The 16,398-nt window shown below is 38.3% G+C and overlaps 1 protein-coding gene across 5 annotated transcripts in view; it reads left to right on the top strand.

The window, feature by feature from the left end:
* LOC143370019 (uncharacterized) overlaps nucleotides 1–16,398 on the top strand; it is a 170,545-nt gene that overhangs the window by 142,698 nt on the left and 11,449 nt on the right. For all 5 annotated transcript variants that reach the window (XM_076814604.1, XM_076814602.1, XM_076814601.1 and 2 more), the window contains one exon: nucleotides 14,055–14,278. In XM_076814604.1, coding sequence (XP_076670719.1) covers nucleotides 14,055–14,278 — 224 coding nt within the window. The remainder of the gene's footprint in view (nucleotides 1–14,054; nucleotides 14,279–16,398) is intronic.

Raw genomic sequence — 16,398 nt, 5'->3', positions numbered from 1 at the left:
TACCTATATCCTCGTATTTTCGTTTCTTTCTGCGCCTTCCTTCGCTCCTCTACATTTCACAGGTCTATTGACAATTCTACGAGATGGTCGATACAAACGGTACATGAAGTATAGCTCAATTTCTGTTATATGCGCGTGGAAGTGGCGTGCTGCAGGATCGTAAGTGGGATTCCTTTTATATATGTTTCTGTCTTCAAATTACAGAGAAATATGGCACGCGTGAAAAGCCATTCCATGTGGCATTAATAATCTAAAACGTGTCTATTTTTGTGATATATACAACAGCAACGTTAACTAGTGAGACTATTAACGAACAAATTATTTCACAATTTATATCACAGAAGCTACTATTAACAGCTCTTGAATTAATTAATAGGTACTTCATTTCTCTTTGAAAACTTGGTCAAGGCAGGTTCTTTATAGGGATTTGAAATTGATTATTTGAAATACTAATGCAATTATAAATTACTTCTATTAGATCGCTGCTGGAATAACATTGATTACCCATTTTCCAATGATTTAAATGAAAGCAAAGCAGAGCTTTTTATTTAATACTACCTACTTATATTATGGAAATAATATAATTATTTTTCTTGAGTGTTGAAAGTTCGTGAAGTTCAACATCAAAATTGCCACTTTTTTATCTTTCAATCCTATTGAGGACCTTGCAGCAAAAGGGATGCTGCTCCACTTTTTGCAGTTTTTGAGTTATGACGTGTAATATGCATAAAAAAAATCTACATCGTTTGGTGCACGTTTGATGCGAATCCGATAACTAGTGAACGATTTATTGGAAATTTTGAATCTGCACCCATTACTGTTTCGCGCAATACGGATGCTCCAGATTTGAAAAATTTGCCAATAATAGAAATAAAAACTCATCGACTCAGTAACCACTACTTATTGTACGAAAATATATATTCTTTAATTAGTTTTCTCTTTTTAATCTGAATGCAAAGCAATAATGTTATAAACAGTTTTTTCTAATTTACTTCAAGTTGGTAAATATGGAACTGCACCCCTCTTACTGCAATGTCCTCAATTTTTACATGCACGTCCAGATGAAACAGTTTGGCCATAGAAGTAGCCAATAATTCTAGTTGCTTCTGCAACAGATTTCCCTTGGCGGTGTCTCGCGTGCACTGTGTTGGATTCCATTTTCACACAAATTAGACATTTATTTTAGTAATAAAAGAAACGTTCTATCCATTTGTTTATATCATTTTATGGACTGCCGGTGAACACGATCGACTATCGATATCCTGCTTTACTTACATTCAAAGCCTTTGAATAGACATAACCGAAATGACTCGTGCACCAGTCAAATAAATATCAAGAGAATAAAAGGGAGTCGTTAACAATCGTATTACCATCCATGAATCATGATGTAGAATTTTTTCCCCGTTATATTTCAGTCTCGTCGCTTTCCGCACTTCAAACCCTGATTGCACTTATATTCCTTCAGTGATTTTCATTTAACTTCCCAATTATTCGATTCGCTGCAGTGCCAACTGGACCAAGAATTATTATCACCTTAATTCTTTGATGTTCATTGCTTGCATTAATTCGGGAAGCTTCAAATAAGATTTGCCTAAGGATTCTTTTCGAACACGAGAATGGGTACTTTAAAAAAAAAAACCGCAATGAGTGTTCCCTGTTCGATTGTAAAGAAATTATACATCAACGTAGATAACAGTTTCTGGAAAGCCCTTTTAGAAAATTCATTGCCCACTAGTAGAGAAAATAAAAGGGATAAACGCCGCGAACGTGTACAAAATTGAAGCCCTGTGATTCTTTGTACAGTGGTCCGTGGTCAGATTTAATACCAATAACACATTTATCGCTGAATCTCATCCTTTATACCACTGCCACGTCAATTTCTTTTTCTCTGTTTTCTTTTTTTAGGACTCTCTATTTTCCCCCTGCATTCCACGCATATGTGGTCAAATGAATGGAAAAGTTTATATGAACCCATGCCCGAAAATGCTTTATTAAGGAATTACAATGTATATTTTTTGGTTCCATGACTCTGCAGAGTTGCTGGCTGATGAACAATTGTTTGTCATAGTTGTCAGTTATTATTCACATAATTCTGTGAGCTTTTAAGTTACAACAGGTGTTTGAAAGATCCTCTTTGTGCAGTATTACAATTTTTTTTTTTACTTTTAATAATACAAGCTTTCTTACAATATTTAATATTCAACATTCTTTGCTTAAAGCTTAAAGGACAACGAACCTTTGATTTCTTACAATTCCTTAGCACACTTTCGTGCATGGGTTCATATCAACTTATTTCATGTATTTTATCTCTTTTCTATAATGCGATCGCTCGATCGAGAACTAAACATTTTACATTCGAATAAACAGGTACCTAAAAACCGATTTTTTTCTCGCAATTAATCCCACTCTCACTATCGACGCGTAATACATCGCACGTTTCATCCACCAGTATAACCGAGGAAGCAATTTCTCTCGATACCTGTCATCCTAATGCGTTTATCTGTCCAGGATGATATTTCGCGTCAGATAAGATCGATGCTGAAATACGCGCAATCCAGGGGCTTTATCGATCACCTTAATGGTAATTCCAGTTCAATTCAGCATGCTCGAGCATGTCTTCTCGCGATGACTCGAGGGCAACTGGTCCTGTAATGGGTCTGCTCTGTGATTCCCATAATCAATTTCGAAATGATCGATCAACTATTCGAATGATATGCCCACATTAGCGTACAATGTGCACGTGTAATCACGAAGTGCTTTAACCCTTTCCAGCCGGATACGGGGTCCATTTTGATCCATCCGAAATATTAAACCACGCGTAGGTATTACTTGTTACCAGTAGTAGTTCTTGAAGAAAATAAGAATTTGGTAATTATTTACAATTTGTATATAATAATATTTGGAAACATGTTGTCGGAGGCATAATTCGTTGCTGTCGCTTGGAGATTTAAGATAAAAAAAAAGTGTAAATAAAACCAACTACGGATCACAGTGTCTTGCAAATATCTCGAAAAAGGAAAAAGTTGTTCAGAATTTTAATTTTGTAAATTACAATTAGCAAGAGTTTTCATCATAAGATCAGAACCCAATAGAAAAGCTTATTCTATTGTATTGAGCTATTGTATTTTCTTATTATTTTGAATGAAATTATGGGAAAGATTCATCCTGTTGAAGGGTGAAAACGAATATTTTGATGTTCTATGCAGTCCATGACTAATCAGAACTGCTTGGCCGGATTAGTGACTGAAGTGAACCGTAGCAAAGTAGGTACGATTAAATATTCGGTATACAGTGTGTACAGAATTGAGAATTCTCAGTTCTGCTTATTGTATTCCTCAGAATCCCGAGGAACTGGGAATAAATCTTTCGATTAAGGCTTTACTGATAGATTTTCTGATCGTTGGGTTTAAAGTCACTGGACCTTGTACCGTGCGTGTCTTAATAAAAGTTTCTTCGGTTAACGTGCAGTGAAACAAGACTTCGCACTTGTGCTGTTTTTTATGGGCTATAATATAGCCAAAGATACGACTACTTCCTCTCTTAATAGTGCACACGGACTTGAGTAAACGCGTGAAGTGAAGTTTGCAACTATAATGCACGTTCCTTGGTTAAAAGTATGTACAGGGTGTCAGGGAGAAATGTGACAATACGAAGGGAAATCCTTGCTACACCTACATCCTGTTTAATATTCTAAAATAATCTTGGAGTGCTTTCAGTATTTCCAAAAAACATATGTCTTGCGTACTTTTATATGTCAAAATACAGGGCGCTTAAAAAATTCTTTGTGTCATTGTCAATTTATATCTTCACTTAATTCAAATTATATAAAAAGGCACCCACTTTTCTGGTTTCAGTTAAAAGAGGAAAAATAAGTGGAATTATAGATTATATGAAACGGTGATATTTCTTATTATATCATTACGAATTCTACCGCCGGGTCTATAAGAGATGGGGAAAGGGGGGCAGCAGGTGCCAATAATTGGAGAAACATTTGAAAAGTTTACGTGCCAACAATAGGACACGAATCCCACCGCAGAGAGCTGGCTGTAATAGAGGAGAAAGTTTCTTTCTTCGGCTGACGATGAGATATTATATTATAGAAACCCCTCAAGTGGAAGAATAAACTAGATCGATCTTACCGTTTCGATGGAGTGACCTCCATCGGTTTTATATTCTAGTGTAAAGGAATTGAAAGGAAAATGGAAAAGGAGCACAATTTCTTTTTTCCTACAATGATAGTGAATGATATTGAATTTCACAGTACACTTTTCAATATAATATTCTCCCAAGAATATTGCATTGCAATTAATAACAAAAATTAGTTATAAGCAATATTGAAATGCACGAGAGCAGTAGAGGCCACGGAGGGCGTGCTAGGATTAAAATGTGTAATATTCGAAGCCAAATAAAGGTGGCCGAAGAGAAGCTCCACAAACGTGAGGAAAGAAAATAGTATGAAGAGGAATCGATTCGACAAAACGATGTACGATTGTCAAGCTTTGACTTTCAAGATAAACTGATCAAACTGCGGAATCAATTTAACGTGAAATCTAGTCGGTCTTTGGCAATAACAGGTCACGAATTCAATCGTCTCGCGCCCCTGATGCAATTAACCTCGTACACGTGGGCACAGCGTTTGCTCATTCATTGGCTTCTCAATTTTGCAGAATATCTCAAATTCGAACGTTAAAAGGGAATGAGAAATATTTTCATTGAGTGTTTGCGTTAATTAATGACAAAATAAATAATAAATATGAAAGAAAATTGTTTGAGTGCCGGGGTAGTTTCTGAGGAATATCACTTTGAGCATCGAAACTATAATAAATATTTATTTTTCACGTGCGAGCTGTTTAAGGGGGAAGTAACACCCGCTAAATTATTTATTGCTGTACCTTTTCAGTCTTAAACACTTTACTTTAACACTCTGTGTATCGAAGAATGTAACGAATAGATATATCGCATCTGAAGAGTTCGTTATCTCCTCAAAACGACATTAGAAACATATATGATAAAAGTTGCCAATGCGCCGCAAGATTTCCCAGATGTCAACAGAGTTTTCTTCAGAGTATACTGCAAGGTGAAATGACAAAAGGAAAAGATTGGAAGAGTAGCTTGCAGAATATACATTTGGAAACTTCGCCGTGTTTTATTGGAACATGGCGTGCAAAGGAATTTGAAATCACGTAAGGAAGGATAAGATTTCCAACATTTCAAACACTTAACCGTATTCAACATTCCGTAGCTAAATAATGGCGCGAGATAAAGGTTGTTATAAGAGTCTCGTTCCAAAAATCTAAACTGTTCCTTTCACTCGTGAAACAAAGATGGCAATATTTATTCTGCATTTATATCGTTCTTTAAACGCCCTGAAAATATGTAGGTACATACTACCTCAAATTTAGCTACCTACAATTTATGTACTACATATATACCTACATATATAAAATTAATTATAAGACACATTCTATGCTCGAAATATTACTCTTTATTACACATTAAAAAAATTTGTGATTTTGCTTTCTGCTAGTCTTTTAGTGTATTGTAAATCAATAGCATTTTTAATCGTGAATAATGCAGAGAAAACATTTTCCTCAATATTTTCAGATCTTTCTACGAAATTTTGTAATACGTATGTAGAAGTAAACTTCAACTTGTAGAGGTCGGAGTTCTTCTAAATTCGAGTTGTAGGGGTGAAATACATAATTTAACATGCAAAATATAGTTCGAGTTAAGAAAGTTTTATTTCGAGTTGTGGAGGTGTTTACAGCGTAGCGGAAGGGAATGAAGAAAATTTTCGTCTCATAGAGGTTTTCGAGTTATCGAGGTTCGACTGTATAAGCTGTTTCACTATTTAGTAACAAACAGTTGTTAAACGTAAACAAAAGTGAAACGTAAAATTACAATGAAATTCGAAGTGGAATAAATTCGTGAAAATTCATTGGTATAGATTACATTCGTGTGATCGTACTAATAATGGAAGTGGGTTGAATACAAAATTTGAAAAATTTTAATTTACCAAACGTAAGAGTCGAAATATTTTAAAAGAAACATACCAATTACACCACTTTCGTCATCACTAATAAGTCTCTTTTTTTTAAAGTGGTATAAGTCCACAGTTTCTTGTGTTGGGGATGTTAAAATCTTTGAATTTCGATCTAATAAAAATATTGATAAACTCTGATACCATGATTTCGTATTTGTAGCTATTATAAACAGTTTAATTATGTTATGTTTTATTGTTTTCCTGTGTTTTAAGCAGGATGGCGTTTCAAGCTTATTTTTGTTTATATTGCCCAACGAACTGTAGTCCCATTTTTCCACCCTCTCTCCTTCGGGTCCCAGCAGCAGCAGCGAACCGGGAAAAAGGTGAAAGGTGGTCCTCCTATCTCCCCCCCAGTACACCGCCCCATGATGCTTAACTTCGGTGATCTAACGAGAACCGGTGTTTTCTTTTCCATCACGGCTACGGCCGCTGGTAACAGTTTAATTTATTAGGAAATTTGAAGATACACTTTAATACGACAATTAGTTTGAATTTCTTTCAGTGATCGACCTTCTCTTGACACTGACTCAGATGTTTTTCCACGCTCGAGTGCCACTTGTTTTATACAACTACACATGAAATCGTAACTAAATACAGCAAACATATTCTCCATATTCTTTTTTCAAGATCAACTTCCTCAACTTTAAAAAAAACTCATCCTCTTTAATTGTTAAGCATTAACTTGTTTCGACGCAATTAACATCGTCAATTTGTGCCACTACGTAGCTTGAATATTAAACCAACAGATCTCGGTATGACGCTCTGTACTAGATTCGGATGCCTGGTGGTATTTGTTCGCGTTGCGCAGCGCGATGCAACGAATGCATTTCGACACCGAATACACACCGCCGAATGTCTCGCCTCCTACGCGAAACAGGATCTGCAGCCTAATTTCCAGAAACGTGTTGTAATCCTCAACGCCCACGAACGATTTACAGCAACGAGAAAGGAAGACAGAGAGACAAATGGCCGGAGGAAGGAGATACGTGTCCGTGATCCAGGAATCTTTGTTCGCGATGCGCCCGCCGCAACAGTGCTCTACAGTCGTACGTTTTCTAAGGAAACATCGTACACATTTGTAGAATACTTCCCGGAGTTCGCAATTTCCCAGCTGCCGGGGAAAAGAAGGGGACGTGGAAAATTCCTCGATGAATAATAACGAACTGTTCGACTTAAACGTCCTCACTCACGCTACACTTTTTTTTTTTTTTTTTTTTTTTAACGTGGAGAAATCCCTAACGGATACCCCTAACCCTCGGGGGAGGGTCAGGGGTTATGTGGGGCTTGCACCCACTAAAACTCCACGGTGGTCGTCCTCCGATGCGGAGTAGCGCGCCTGAGGAGGAGGACTTGATGCGGGAGCCCCCCCCCCTCACGCGCATGATGATACATACTCCGCACCGATTCCCCGACGACTCGGGGACTTCCCTGGGGATCCTATCAAACCTTTTTTTTTTTTTTTTTTTTTTTTTTGACGTGGAGAAATCCCTAACGGATACCCCTAACCCTCGGGGGAGGGTCAGGGGTTATGTGGGGCTCGCACCCACTAAAACTCCACGGTGGTCGTCCTCGGGTGCGGAGTAGCGCGCCTGAGGAGGAGGACTTGATGCGGGGGCAAACTAGCGATTCGTCCGCTAGCCCCCCCCTCACGCGCATGATGTTGGTGCATACTCCGCACCGATTCCCCGAGGACTCGGGGACTTCCCTGGGGGATCCTATCAAACCTATCGCAAACCTATTAAACCTGTTCCGAAATTCCGCCCGAATTCCACTGCATCTGAAGCTCAAAGCGAGAGATGAACACCTATCGAGTTACCGTCCGAAATTTTTCAGCTGGGCGCAACGTACGACGAAACAATAAAGATCGCTGTCCCTCGCCAAAAATCCCAAACGCGTCGTAAATTCCTACGACAGTGCTGCCGCGCCGGTGGCAAGACAAAGCTCACAGAGTTACAAGACCTCGGTCGACGGCGTGCCCTGATAATAATTGTTCGGTGGTTCCGCGACAAAGGAAACGGCGAACTTTTTGTTCCGTGCCATCTGACGAAGGATCGAATAGCGTTTGCCCACAGCAGAAGTATTCGTTTCCAGTGTCGAACGAAATGTTACACCGACGCACGGCTTATATACTTACGTTGTTACGGTATCGGATTTCGTTGAAGATATGATAGAAAAAATATATGTATGTATGGGAAATCGTGCGACGTGATCCCTGGATTCTGAAGTAAATCAGGTTTCTGGACATCGGTGAAATGTGTTACTTCGGTTTATGCGATCGAACGCTTCTTCGCAGGCAAGATATACGGGCTTGAAGTAGGAGAGAGAGAGAGAGAGAGAGAATTTATGTCTTTTTCAGCGTAGTAGCAAAAATCGCTGATTTCATGGCAGTTTCTTCGACTCTTGGCGCAATAAAAGGGAGGAGTTTAATATACTTTAGTAGGTGAATTTGATACAACAAATTACAAGCGACAAACTTTGTTAATGTGGCGTGTGTAATTTTTAGTAATTTTAAGACTGTGGTATGGAAACGCAAATCGAATATTAGAGATGTGGCATGTTAAGGTTTATTTGTTTCCAATGAACTAGTGTAATGTTATTAAGTAGGAAGATGATTTTACATGATTTTCATTCCCTTTTTGCGTGTTCCTCCTTCACTGTCAGAATCAATCAGTTTACTGTCGTTATCGATCTCTGTTACCACAATTGTTTCCGTAGATGCTATGCATAGGTACCTTGTGAAACTATTTTCGGTCCTAATTAATTCGAAGCTCCGACGTTACTTTGGTGGAGGGCGGATTCCATTTACTAAGGCTTATGTTAGTCTGCCCGAATTTAGTCGGAATATGCTCATCTCTCCTTTCGGTTATTTAGCTGGAGCGATTTTTTGCTTCCCCGATAAAATTATGCTGTGGCCGAGCAACCAAATCGAATGAATCAGGAGCTTCGCGTTGTCTTTCATATTTACATTCAAATATTTGCCGTGGGACATAAATAATTACTGCTTCAAAAGATCGAAGATCCCTATAACGTGCAGAATAAACGACACAGTTTCTAAAAATGCACAAGATGTCTGATGCAACAGATTCTCGTTAAATCGATTAATCGATAATTTCGTGGCTACAGAAATGATTACAGTTGCATAACAGGATCAAATGCAACATTAGATTGTACGTAAGATTTATCGTGGAAAATATGAGTTAATTCGTCTGTAATTTTATTATTAAACAAACTTTTTAATGCACTAAAAACGTTTCTAATAACAAAGTAAATCCATTAACAGTTTAATATCGCATAAAATATCATAAATTTCGAGATCATAAATTATAAAAATTATAATACCAAATATGACGCAATTAAAATACGAAATATTTTAAAGTGTTTTTAATTATACGTATGTAATTTAAGTTGCTTCTGAATTTCGTAAACAAATTATATATAATGTGTGTGTCGAGATTAGGCTCAATTTCATCAGGAGAGTCTCACTAATCTATTGGTTATAGTTTAACGAAGATTTAATAGAGAATATAGAAATGGTATTTTTCGTTATTAAATGGCACATCGGCGTCCGAGCTCGATTTGTTTACAGATATTCAGGGGCTCTCGAACAATACTACCGACGCTTTCCAGAAAATATCGGCATGGAACCACGGCGACGCCACTCAAATTGTTAAAAACATAATGAGAATATTGATTTTAGTTGGAATGGCCCAGTATCCTCGAATCTAATGAACTTCTATTATCCCCAGCATTTTCTACGCTGGCAGCTTCGGATAAATGGAGTTCCTCCGTACTCGAGCGATAACTTCTCAGAGGTCTCGCAGTAAAAAAGTGGACAGTATCAGGGTCTAAATTGTGTAGAATCTAGAACGTCACATTGAAAAATGAATGCGCGGCTGCAGGTGTCTCTCGAACGGCCAGGGTCCGAGATTTTCAAGTAGTTCGGGGATTTCGAGAGTTCCGTATTCCCGCGTGTGGGGCAGTTCGTTGCAAAAACGAGCGTGCGGGTGTAAAAAAAAAATGCGACACCTGTGTAAAGCGAGCAACTTTCGAAGCCGAACTTCTACCGAAGCGCCATGAAACACGGAATAACACCGCGAACTACGTGCATCAGCGCGACAGGCGGACGTTACCGCTAGAAACTGTAGAAGTTCCACAAACTGTGTGTGTATTACTTGCGCTTCGAAAAGTGCTTCACACGGCAAATCCAAATAGTAATGCTCGCTATGTTAGTCGAATAGGGTAAACTGTACAATGATTGGCACCCTAAGCGGAATGTGTATATTTTTTTGCGAAGTTTTTACATGGTCTTAATTTTCACTTATTATCGATGATTATGGATTTCTCATTAAAATAAAGCATCTTCGATACTTCTTAAGCCTTTTATTTTAAAAATATTCAATGAAAAACAGAAATAGGCATAAAGGTAGACTCATTGGTATACTTATTGCATTTATTGCCACAGCATGTGTCAGAAAAAAATAAATTGTTTACTTTTTAATAATTCAATCTTCGTTAATAACTAAAAATAAATATAAATAAAAGATCGGACAAAAGAAAATACAGTTAAGATCTAGTTAGAGTCATCTGATTCAGGGTAATTGCTTGAGAAAGCCATCAACTCTTCCTCGCTGCGGAATGTTTCTCTTCTATTGTAGTTGTCAGCACTCACTCCTTATCAAAATTTTAAGAAAGCGCTTAAAACTCAGCACTTTGTCCCACCGTTACTTTTAAGAGCTTTTTATGGTATCGCCAGATGTAAAATGTGTAGTTCAACTACTGTCATTCGCAGTGTTGTAGTGAAAGAGAAATAAGAAACTCTAAAAAGAAGTACTTTCTAAGCTTAGAGTTTACCCTAGTAAAAATCGAAATTTAAAACACTGCACGGGAAGAAGTCGAAGAATTGTGATGAAGGAGCCACTAAGTATCCAAGTATCTTTGTAATTAATTAAAATTGGCGTTCCAGCATCCATAAAATATATAATTAATTATTTATAACGCAGTACCATTGCGTTAAGTCTGTAATTAGGGGCTATATGCTTTTAATGAATGAATAGTAAATCAACCTAACCCTTTGTACTCCAATTGTATTTTTTGACGTTGCATCGTTGGTTTATTATAAATTTGTTAGAACGATAAATTTTGTAATTTGTAGGGTTAAATAATTTAGTACTGGTTTTAAACTCTCTTCTATTCCTTATTTCCAAGGTGTTCCATTTAATGGAAATATTTGATTATATTCCGTCGACTAGCGAATAAGATAAACTGCAAGGGGTTAATAATATTTATTTATACAACTTTTTACTTAAAGTCGCTTGGAGGGATCCTCTGCTCCATGTAGATTGTAGTTTATAGTCGTTGGATCGATATTTTTAACCTGATCGGTCGCAGGTAGCCTTACGTGAGGATTCTATAAATCCTCGTGCCCTTTTTAATTGTTTACTAATTTCTACACTTCTTTCGGTGAATATCTCTCGATGGTTTTCCAACTCTGCTACTATTCCGGGATTCTTCCTCGCGTTTTAAATATTTTCTTTGGCCATTTATTACTTTATTTCCCATTACGCGATACGGAAAGAGATAGAGAAATGTTCCGTAGAAGATAGAACCACCTAATGACGCATTGAAACGCGGTGACGCATGAAATATTAAACCGCTCCAACGCCCGGGAGAGAAATTTTCCTCTGTAAATCCGTTAGCCCGCTGCTATCTTTATGTAAACGGCGTGAAATTTTAAAACCCCCGTCGAGGCTCTTATTCGAACCTTTTAGACTTAGACCCTGCGAAGTCTCTGCATTTCAGACCGCAATCGAACGTTTCCGAGTGCATACAACCAGGACGTGTGACATTATAGATTGCCCCAGATTCGTGGAATGGCTGACACAGAGAGCATCTGGCACCATAAGGCGTCAAGGGCGTCGATTTTTTCACACCTTCGACCGCATCCACCGCAAAACCCGCACTCGTTTATCACGAGTGAAGGTTCCCTGCTGTTCGCCCGCGGCGAAGAAACCGCGTCGTGACAGGAGAAGGGCCTCGAAAAGGTGATCAGAGAGATCTTTCACCCGGAGGAATGGGGACTTGAGACATCATCGCGAGAATAATATCCCAAGAATTTCCATTATCCGGGGGCAATTGCGCGCCATCTTCGACAGATCCGAGGAAAGAAAAGAGGCAGGGGAAAGAAATATAAAAGGAAACTCGTTCTCGAATCCGCTTCAAACGAATGGAAGCGAATTTAACAAAAGGAATTGAACATTTGAAATTGTAATAACAGAGTAGTATATGTATAAATGTATTGCATCTTTAATCATTTAACATATAATATACAAGGGGAGTATACGAGGTTCTGCAAATGCTTAGGATGCACTATTCAAAAATTTGTGAATAAATCGAGTTCAATGTTTCGTTTCTGATAGGCCCTATATAAGTAAGTTGTATACGTGCATAAAATTTCATCAAAATCTGTTAACGTTGCTCTAAGCTATAAACGCTTAAAGATCGCAGAATAAGGTCGAAAATCGCGAAATTCCCGAAATCAGCGATTTTCGACCTTATTCTGCGATCTTTAAGCGTTTGTAGCTCACAAGGGGAGGACACCATGTGGTAGACACCGATTTTGATGAGCCTTGGCACGATGGATCTATGTCGAAAATAAGTAAATAGGTGTCCGAGCTTTTCAGCCAATAGGCCTTAATAACAGAGATATTTACATGTAAATTATTCAAAATTTCATAGTGGCCGTGGGGTTTTAGTGGGTATAAATCCCACACTACCCTGTCGCCCCCGGGAGATTCCCTTCTGGAGGCGTCGGGGTGCCTTTTGAAGATGTCTCCGCGTTAAAAAAAAATTATAATTTTTTTTTTTTAATAAATTTTTTTTAACTTGGGGAAATCTTCAAGAGGCACCCCGATTCCTTCAGAGGGGAATCCCCCGGGGGCGCCAGGGTAGTGTGGGATTTTTACCCATTAAAACCCCAAGGCCACTATGAAATTTTTAATAATTTCCATTGAAATTAATCCAATATGACACGAAAAGAAAGTGAATTCTTTTTAAAGTTTTGTCAAGCCTTAGTGTTTAAATATTTCTCAATCTCTTTCGCCCAAGATTTACCGCCCCGGAAAAATTCCCGCCCTAGGCCTATTTATCTTATATAAAAATCCACCCCTGAATACGTCGCGCCAAATTTAAAAAGAGAAAGAAAACGAGATTCAGAAAAGCAACACATCTCTTTCACTCCAGAATTGTTCATGCTAAGTAAATATGCAGGACAAAGGGCGCTCGATTTTTCGCAGCCACGAAATACACTACAAAATCGTGTGTCATATTCGGTTTGGACAGAGAGACAAAGGACCTGCGTATATGGACACATCATCCTCAGGAAATCGGCACGAAATTTATTGTCCTGTTGTTTGCCATTTCCACGACCAAAAACGCCAAATCCGCCCAATGAAATCCAACCATAGCCGTAATATCCACAAGCCCGTATGTATATACATATCTCGGGCGCGAAACCTTCGTGTATAGGGAGAGGGAATTTTTTTACAGGCCGTGATTACGACCGTCTGTAATTGGCACGTTTATGTGACTTTTAATTGAGGCCACAAGTCACCTCGATAAAGCCGGCCGACGTCAAACCTTTAATGTCCTTTCATTACCCTACCGTGACAGCACACCTACTGTGTATTTACGTGAAAACGTATACAACCGGAACGCGACCCAGGTTTCCCCGATCGTATTTTAATGAAGCCTATTGTAAATCCACCGAACAAAGAGAAATCTCCCATCCCGCCAGGAAATTATAGGCACGCTGATTTCCGGCTCACCTTTCAAAACATTGATCAAAGGCTAACGGAACGCTTTAAACATCCCTCGCCGAGTCAAAGACACGTGCAAAGCGATCTGACGAGGAATTCGCGACAGAATCGTGATCGTCGGAATCATAAATTTTGTGAGTAGCAGTCGGTCGTTGATTTACAATATTTACAGAATCTTTCCGTTCTGTATGTTTCAGGAGTGCCAACCGGAGTTCCTCCACGATCTTGTCCTGAAAATGAAGGCTTACATATTCACGCCTGGCGACTCGATATGCCGGAAAGGCGAAGTTGCCCGGGAAATGTTCATAATAGCGGATGGGATTTTGGAGGTGATCAGCGAAGCCGGCAGGGTCTTGACTACCATGAAAGCGGGGGACTTTTTCGGCGAGATTGGGATACTCAATCTGGATGGATTAAATAAGTGAGTGACGTCACCTGTTTATTGCCTTGTTTCCGATACAAGATGTTGCCTGAATTTCCTGTGTTGCAGTTTTAGAATATTTTACCAAAAGCCACGACTCGTGAAACTGTATTCGAGACACGTTTCCACGAAATTATTCCAACCACTTTCCCCTTTTCGTTCGTTAACTGGCAAATTTATTTTTCACTGTGCGCGGTATGAATTTTAATCGAGCATTTGGAGGGCAAGATTTTTCATTATTGTTTCGTAATTTTGTACTTGTAACGGCTCTTGTCAGTGCTATGATAAAAGTTTTATAAATTCTAAGGGATATTTTTTCATTTGAATCCTTACACAAATGTGTGGAATGTAATTCGAGTAGTTTAGAGAGATAATTCTATTCTATAAAAATCATTTTTTTTCTGGATTACCTAAGCTGTTAGTGTTTTTTTTTTTTAAATGGATTATGTATTTTTCTCCCGTGCACATTATGCGTGTGTACCCACTGTAATATGATCTTGAAATAAGCTTGATTTGGGAAATTTGAAATCAAACAAGCAAAGCTTGAGGGTACAAAATTAATTTTCTCGAGCCTTCAGTCTGTGGTTCAGTCCTGTTGTCACATATCGCACCACTCGATTTTTATTCGTGGGGGAAATTAAAAGACAATATTTATCGTGAACAAACAAACTCTAAAACACACTGGAGAACGGAAAAGGAGGGCTTGCGCGTGCATTCCTTCTGGAATAATGGGTAGAGTACCTCAATCTCTTCCTGCATTTTTAATAAATGCATCGCTATTCGAAGCCATCAGTTTAATCATTTCACATAAATCGAATAAAGTAATTTTGTGCCTCAAAGCTTCTGTTTTATGATTTAAAATTCCCCAGGTCGAAGTCATTTTTGGGCCACATATAATGTACTTGTATATAATATTCAGACCACTTTACCGTAATACATTTTTTAATTTTCACGCAGAATGGCGGGAGGATTTGATCTATGCAAAATAAATATACGCTTTGATTTGAAAAAAATGGTGCAACTGTAAAATGCACATGCATCCTTTTTTCATTGGACATTTTCCTCTAACATCTTTCTCTACTTGCAATCAGAAAAAGGGGATGATTTGTGCCAGTTGTGTGGACCACCCTGTATATGTTCGCATGAATACCCAACATTAAAATTTTGGATACGATTTGAATATGCAGCGATGTTCGGTACAACAGTACGCGTATCCAGTTACCGCCGAATAGGAAAAGTTTTAAAAAATCTGCTGTTCTACCTCGTGATTTAGTTTGCCAGTGAACAAACGAACCGAAAGTTTCGCGAACGCATCGCGTGCGAGTTCCCCGGCCACTTTATTTGATACATGGCTCGAAAATGTCGAAAATTTATGTAGAAAGTGTACCGCGGAAATTGCCACCGCGATGAAATTGCGGCAATGGTCGAAGAACAGAATCAATAAAACCACCTTTCAACTTCGCCCCTTTTATATTTTTCGCTTCTGCAACCCTGACACACATATAGCTCGTCCTAGTTTCTCGATTTACTGTTTGCCACCTCTCTACGAACCTATTTCGTAGATTCTTTCACTGTTTGTCGCAGCGTTGAAGAATTACCCACCGAAAGTTGCGCAATTTATTCCCCTGCCGTTTTCATTCAACTTTCATCAAGCGCGTGTTATTTCGTGTTAATCAGTGGCCGGAATTTTATAATTGAACTCCGGCACGTGAAAGGTACGGTGATCGTGGAAATATTTCATTCAACGTTTTATTTAATGTTATAGCACAAACTGAGGGGGAGTATTTTGTTTGCGTTTAGTCTAAATGTAGGTATTAAATAAAAAATATTTTTTGTAGGTATAACTGTTCCTAAATTATTAGCAACAAATTCCAAACCATCAAATTCCGGGAGTATCGTCCGAAATTTCAATCTGCAACTAATCCTCTTTGCTGCAGAATCACGAGCAGCAAGTGAACTTTTTAAAACATCCCTCCAAAGTCGAGTGGGCTTAATTCAATTACGCAAAATAATGACATAACGAATTTAAAGTTCAGAATAGTTTACAAGTAGACAAATCAAATAAATTAACATAGCATTTCGTGATATTAATACCACTAGTTTACAAAATAAAAAAAAAA

The sequence above is a fragment of the Andrena cerasifolii genome, chromosome 6, assembly GCF_050908995.1.
Source record: "Andrena cerasifolii isolate SP2316 chromosome 6, iyAndCera1_principal, whole genome shotgun sequence".
In the NCBI taxonomy this organism is placed as follows: domain Eukaryota; kingdom Metazoa; phylum Arthropoda; class Insecta; order Hymenoptera; family Andrenidae; genus Andrena; species Andrena cerasifolii.
This window is presented reverse-complemented; position numbering and strand designations above follow the sequence as displayed.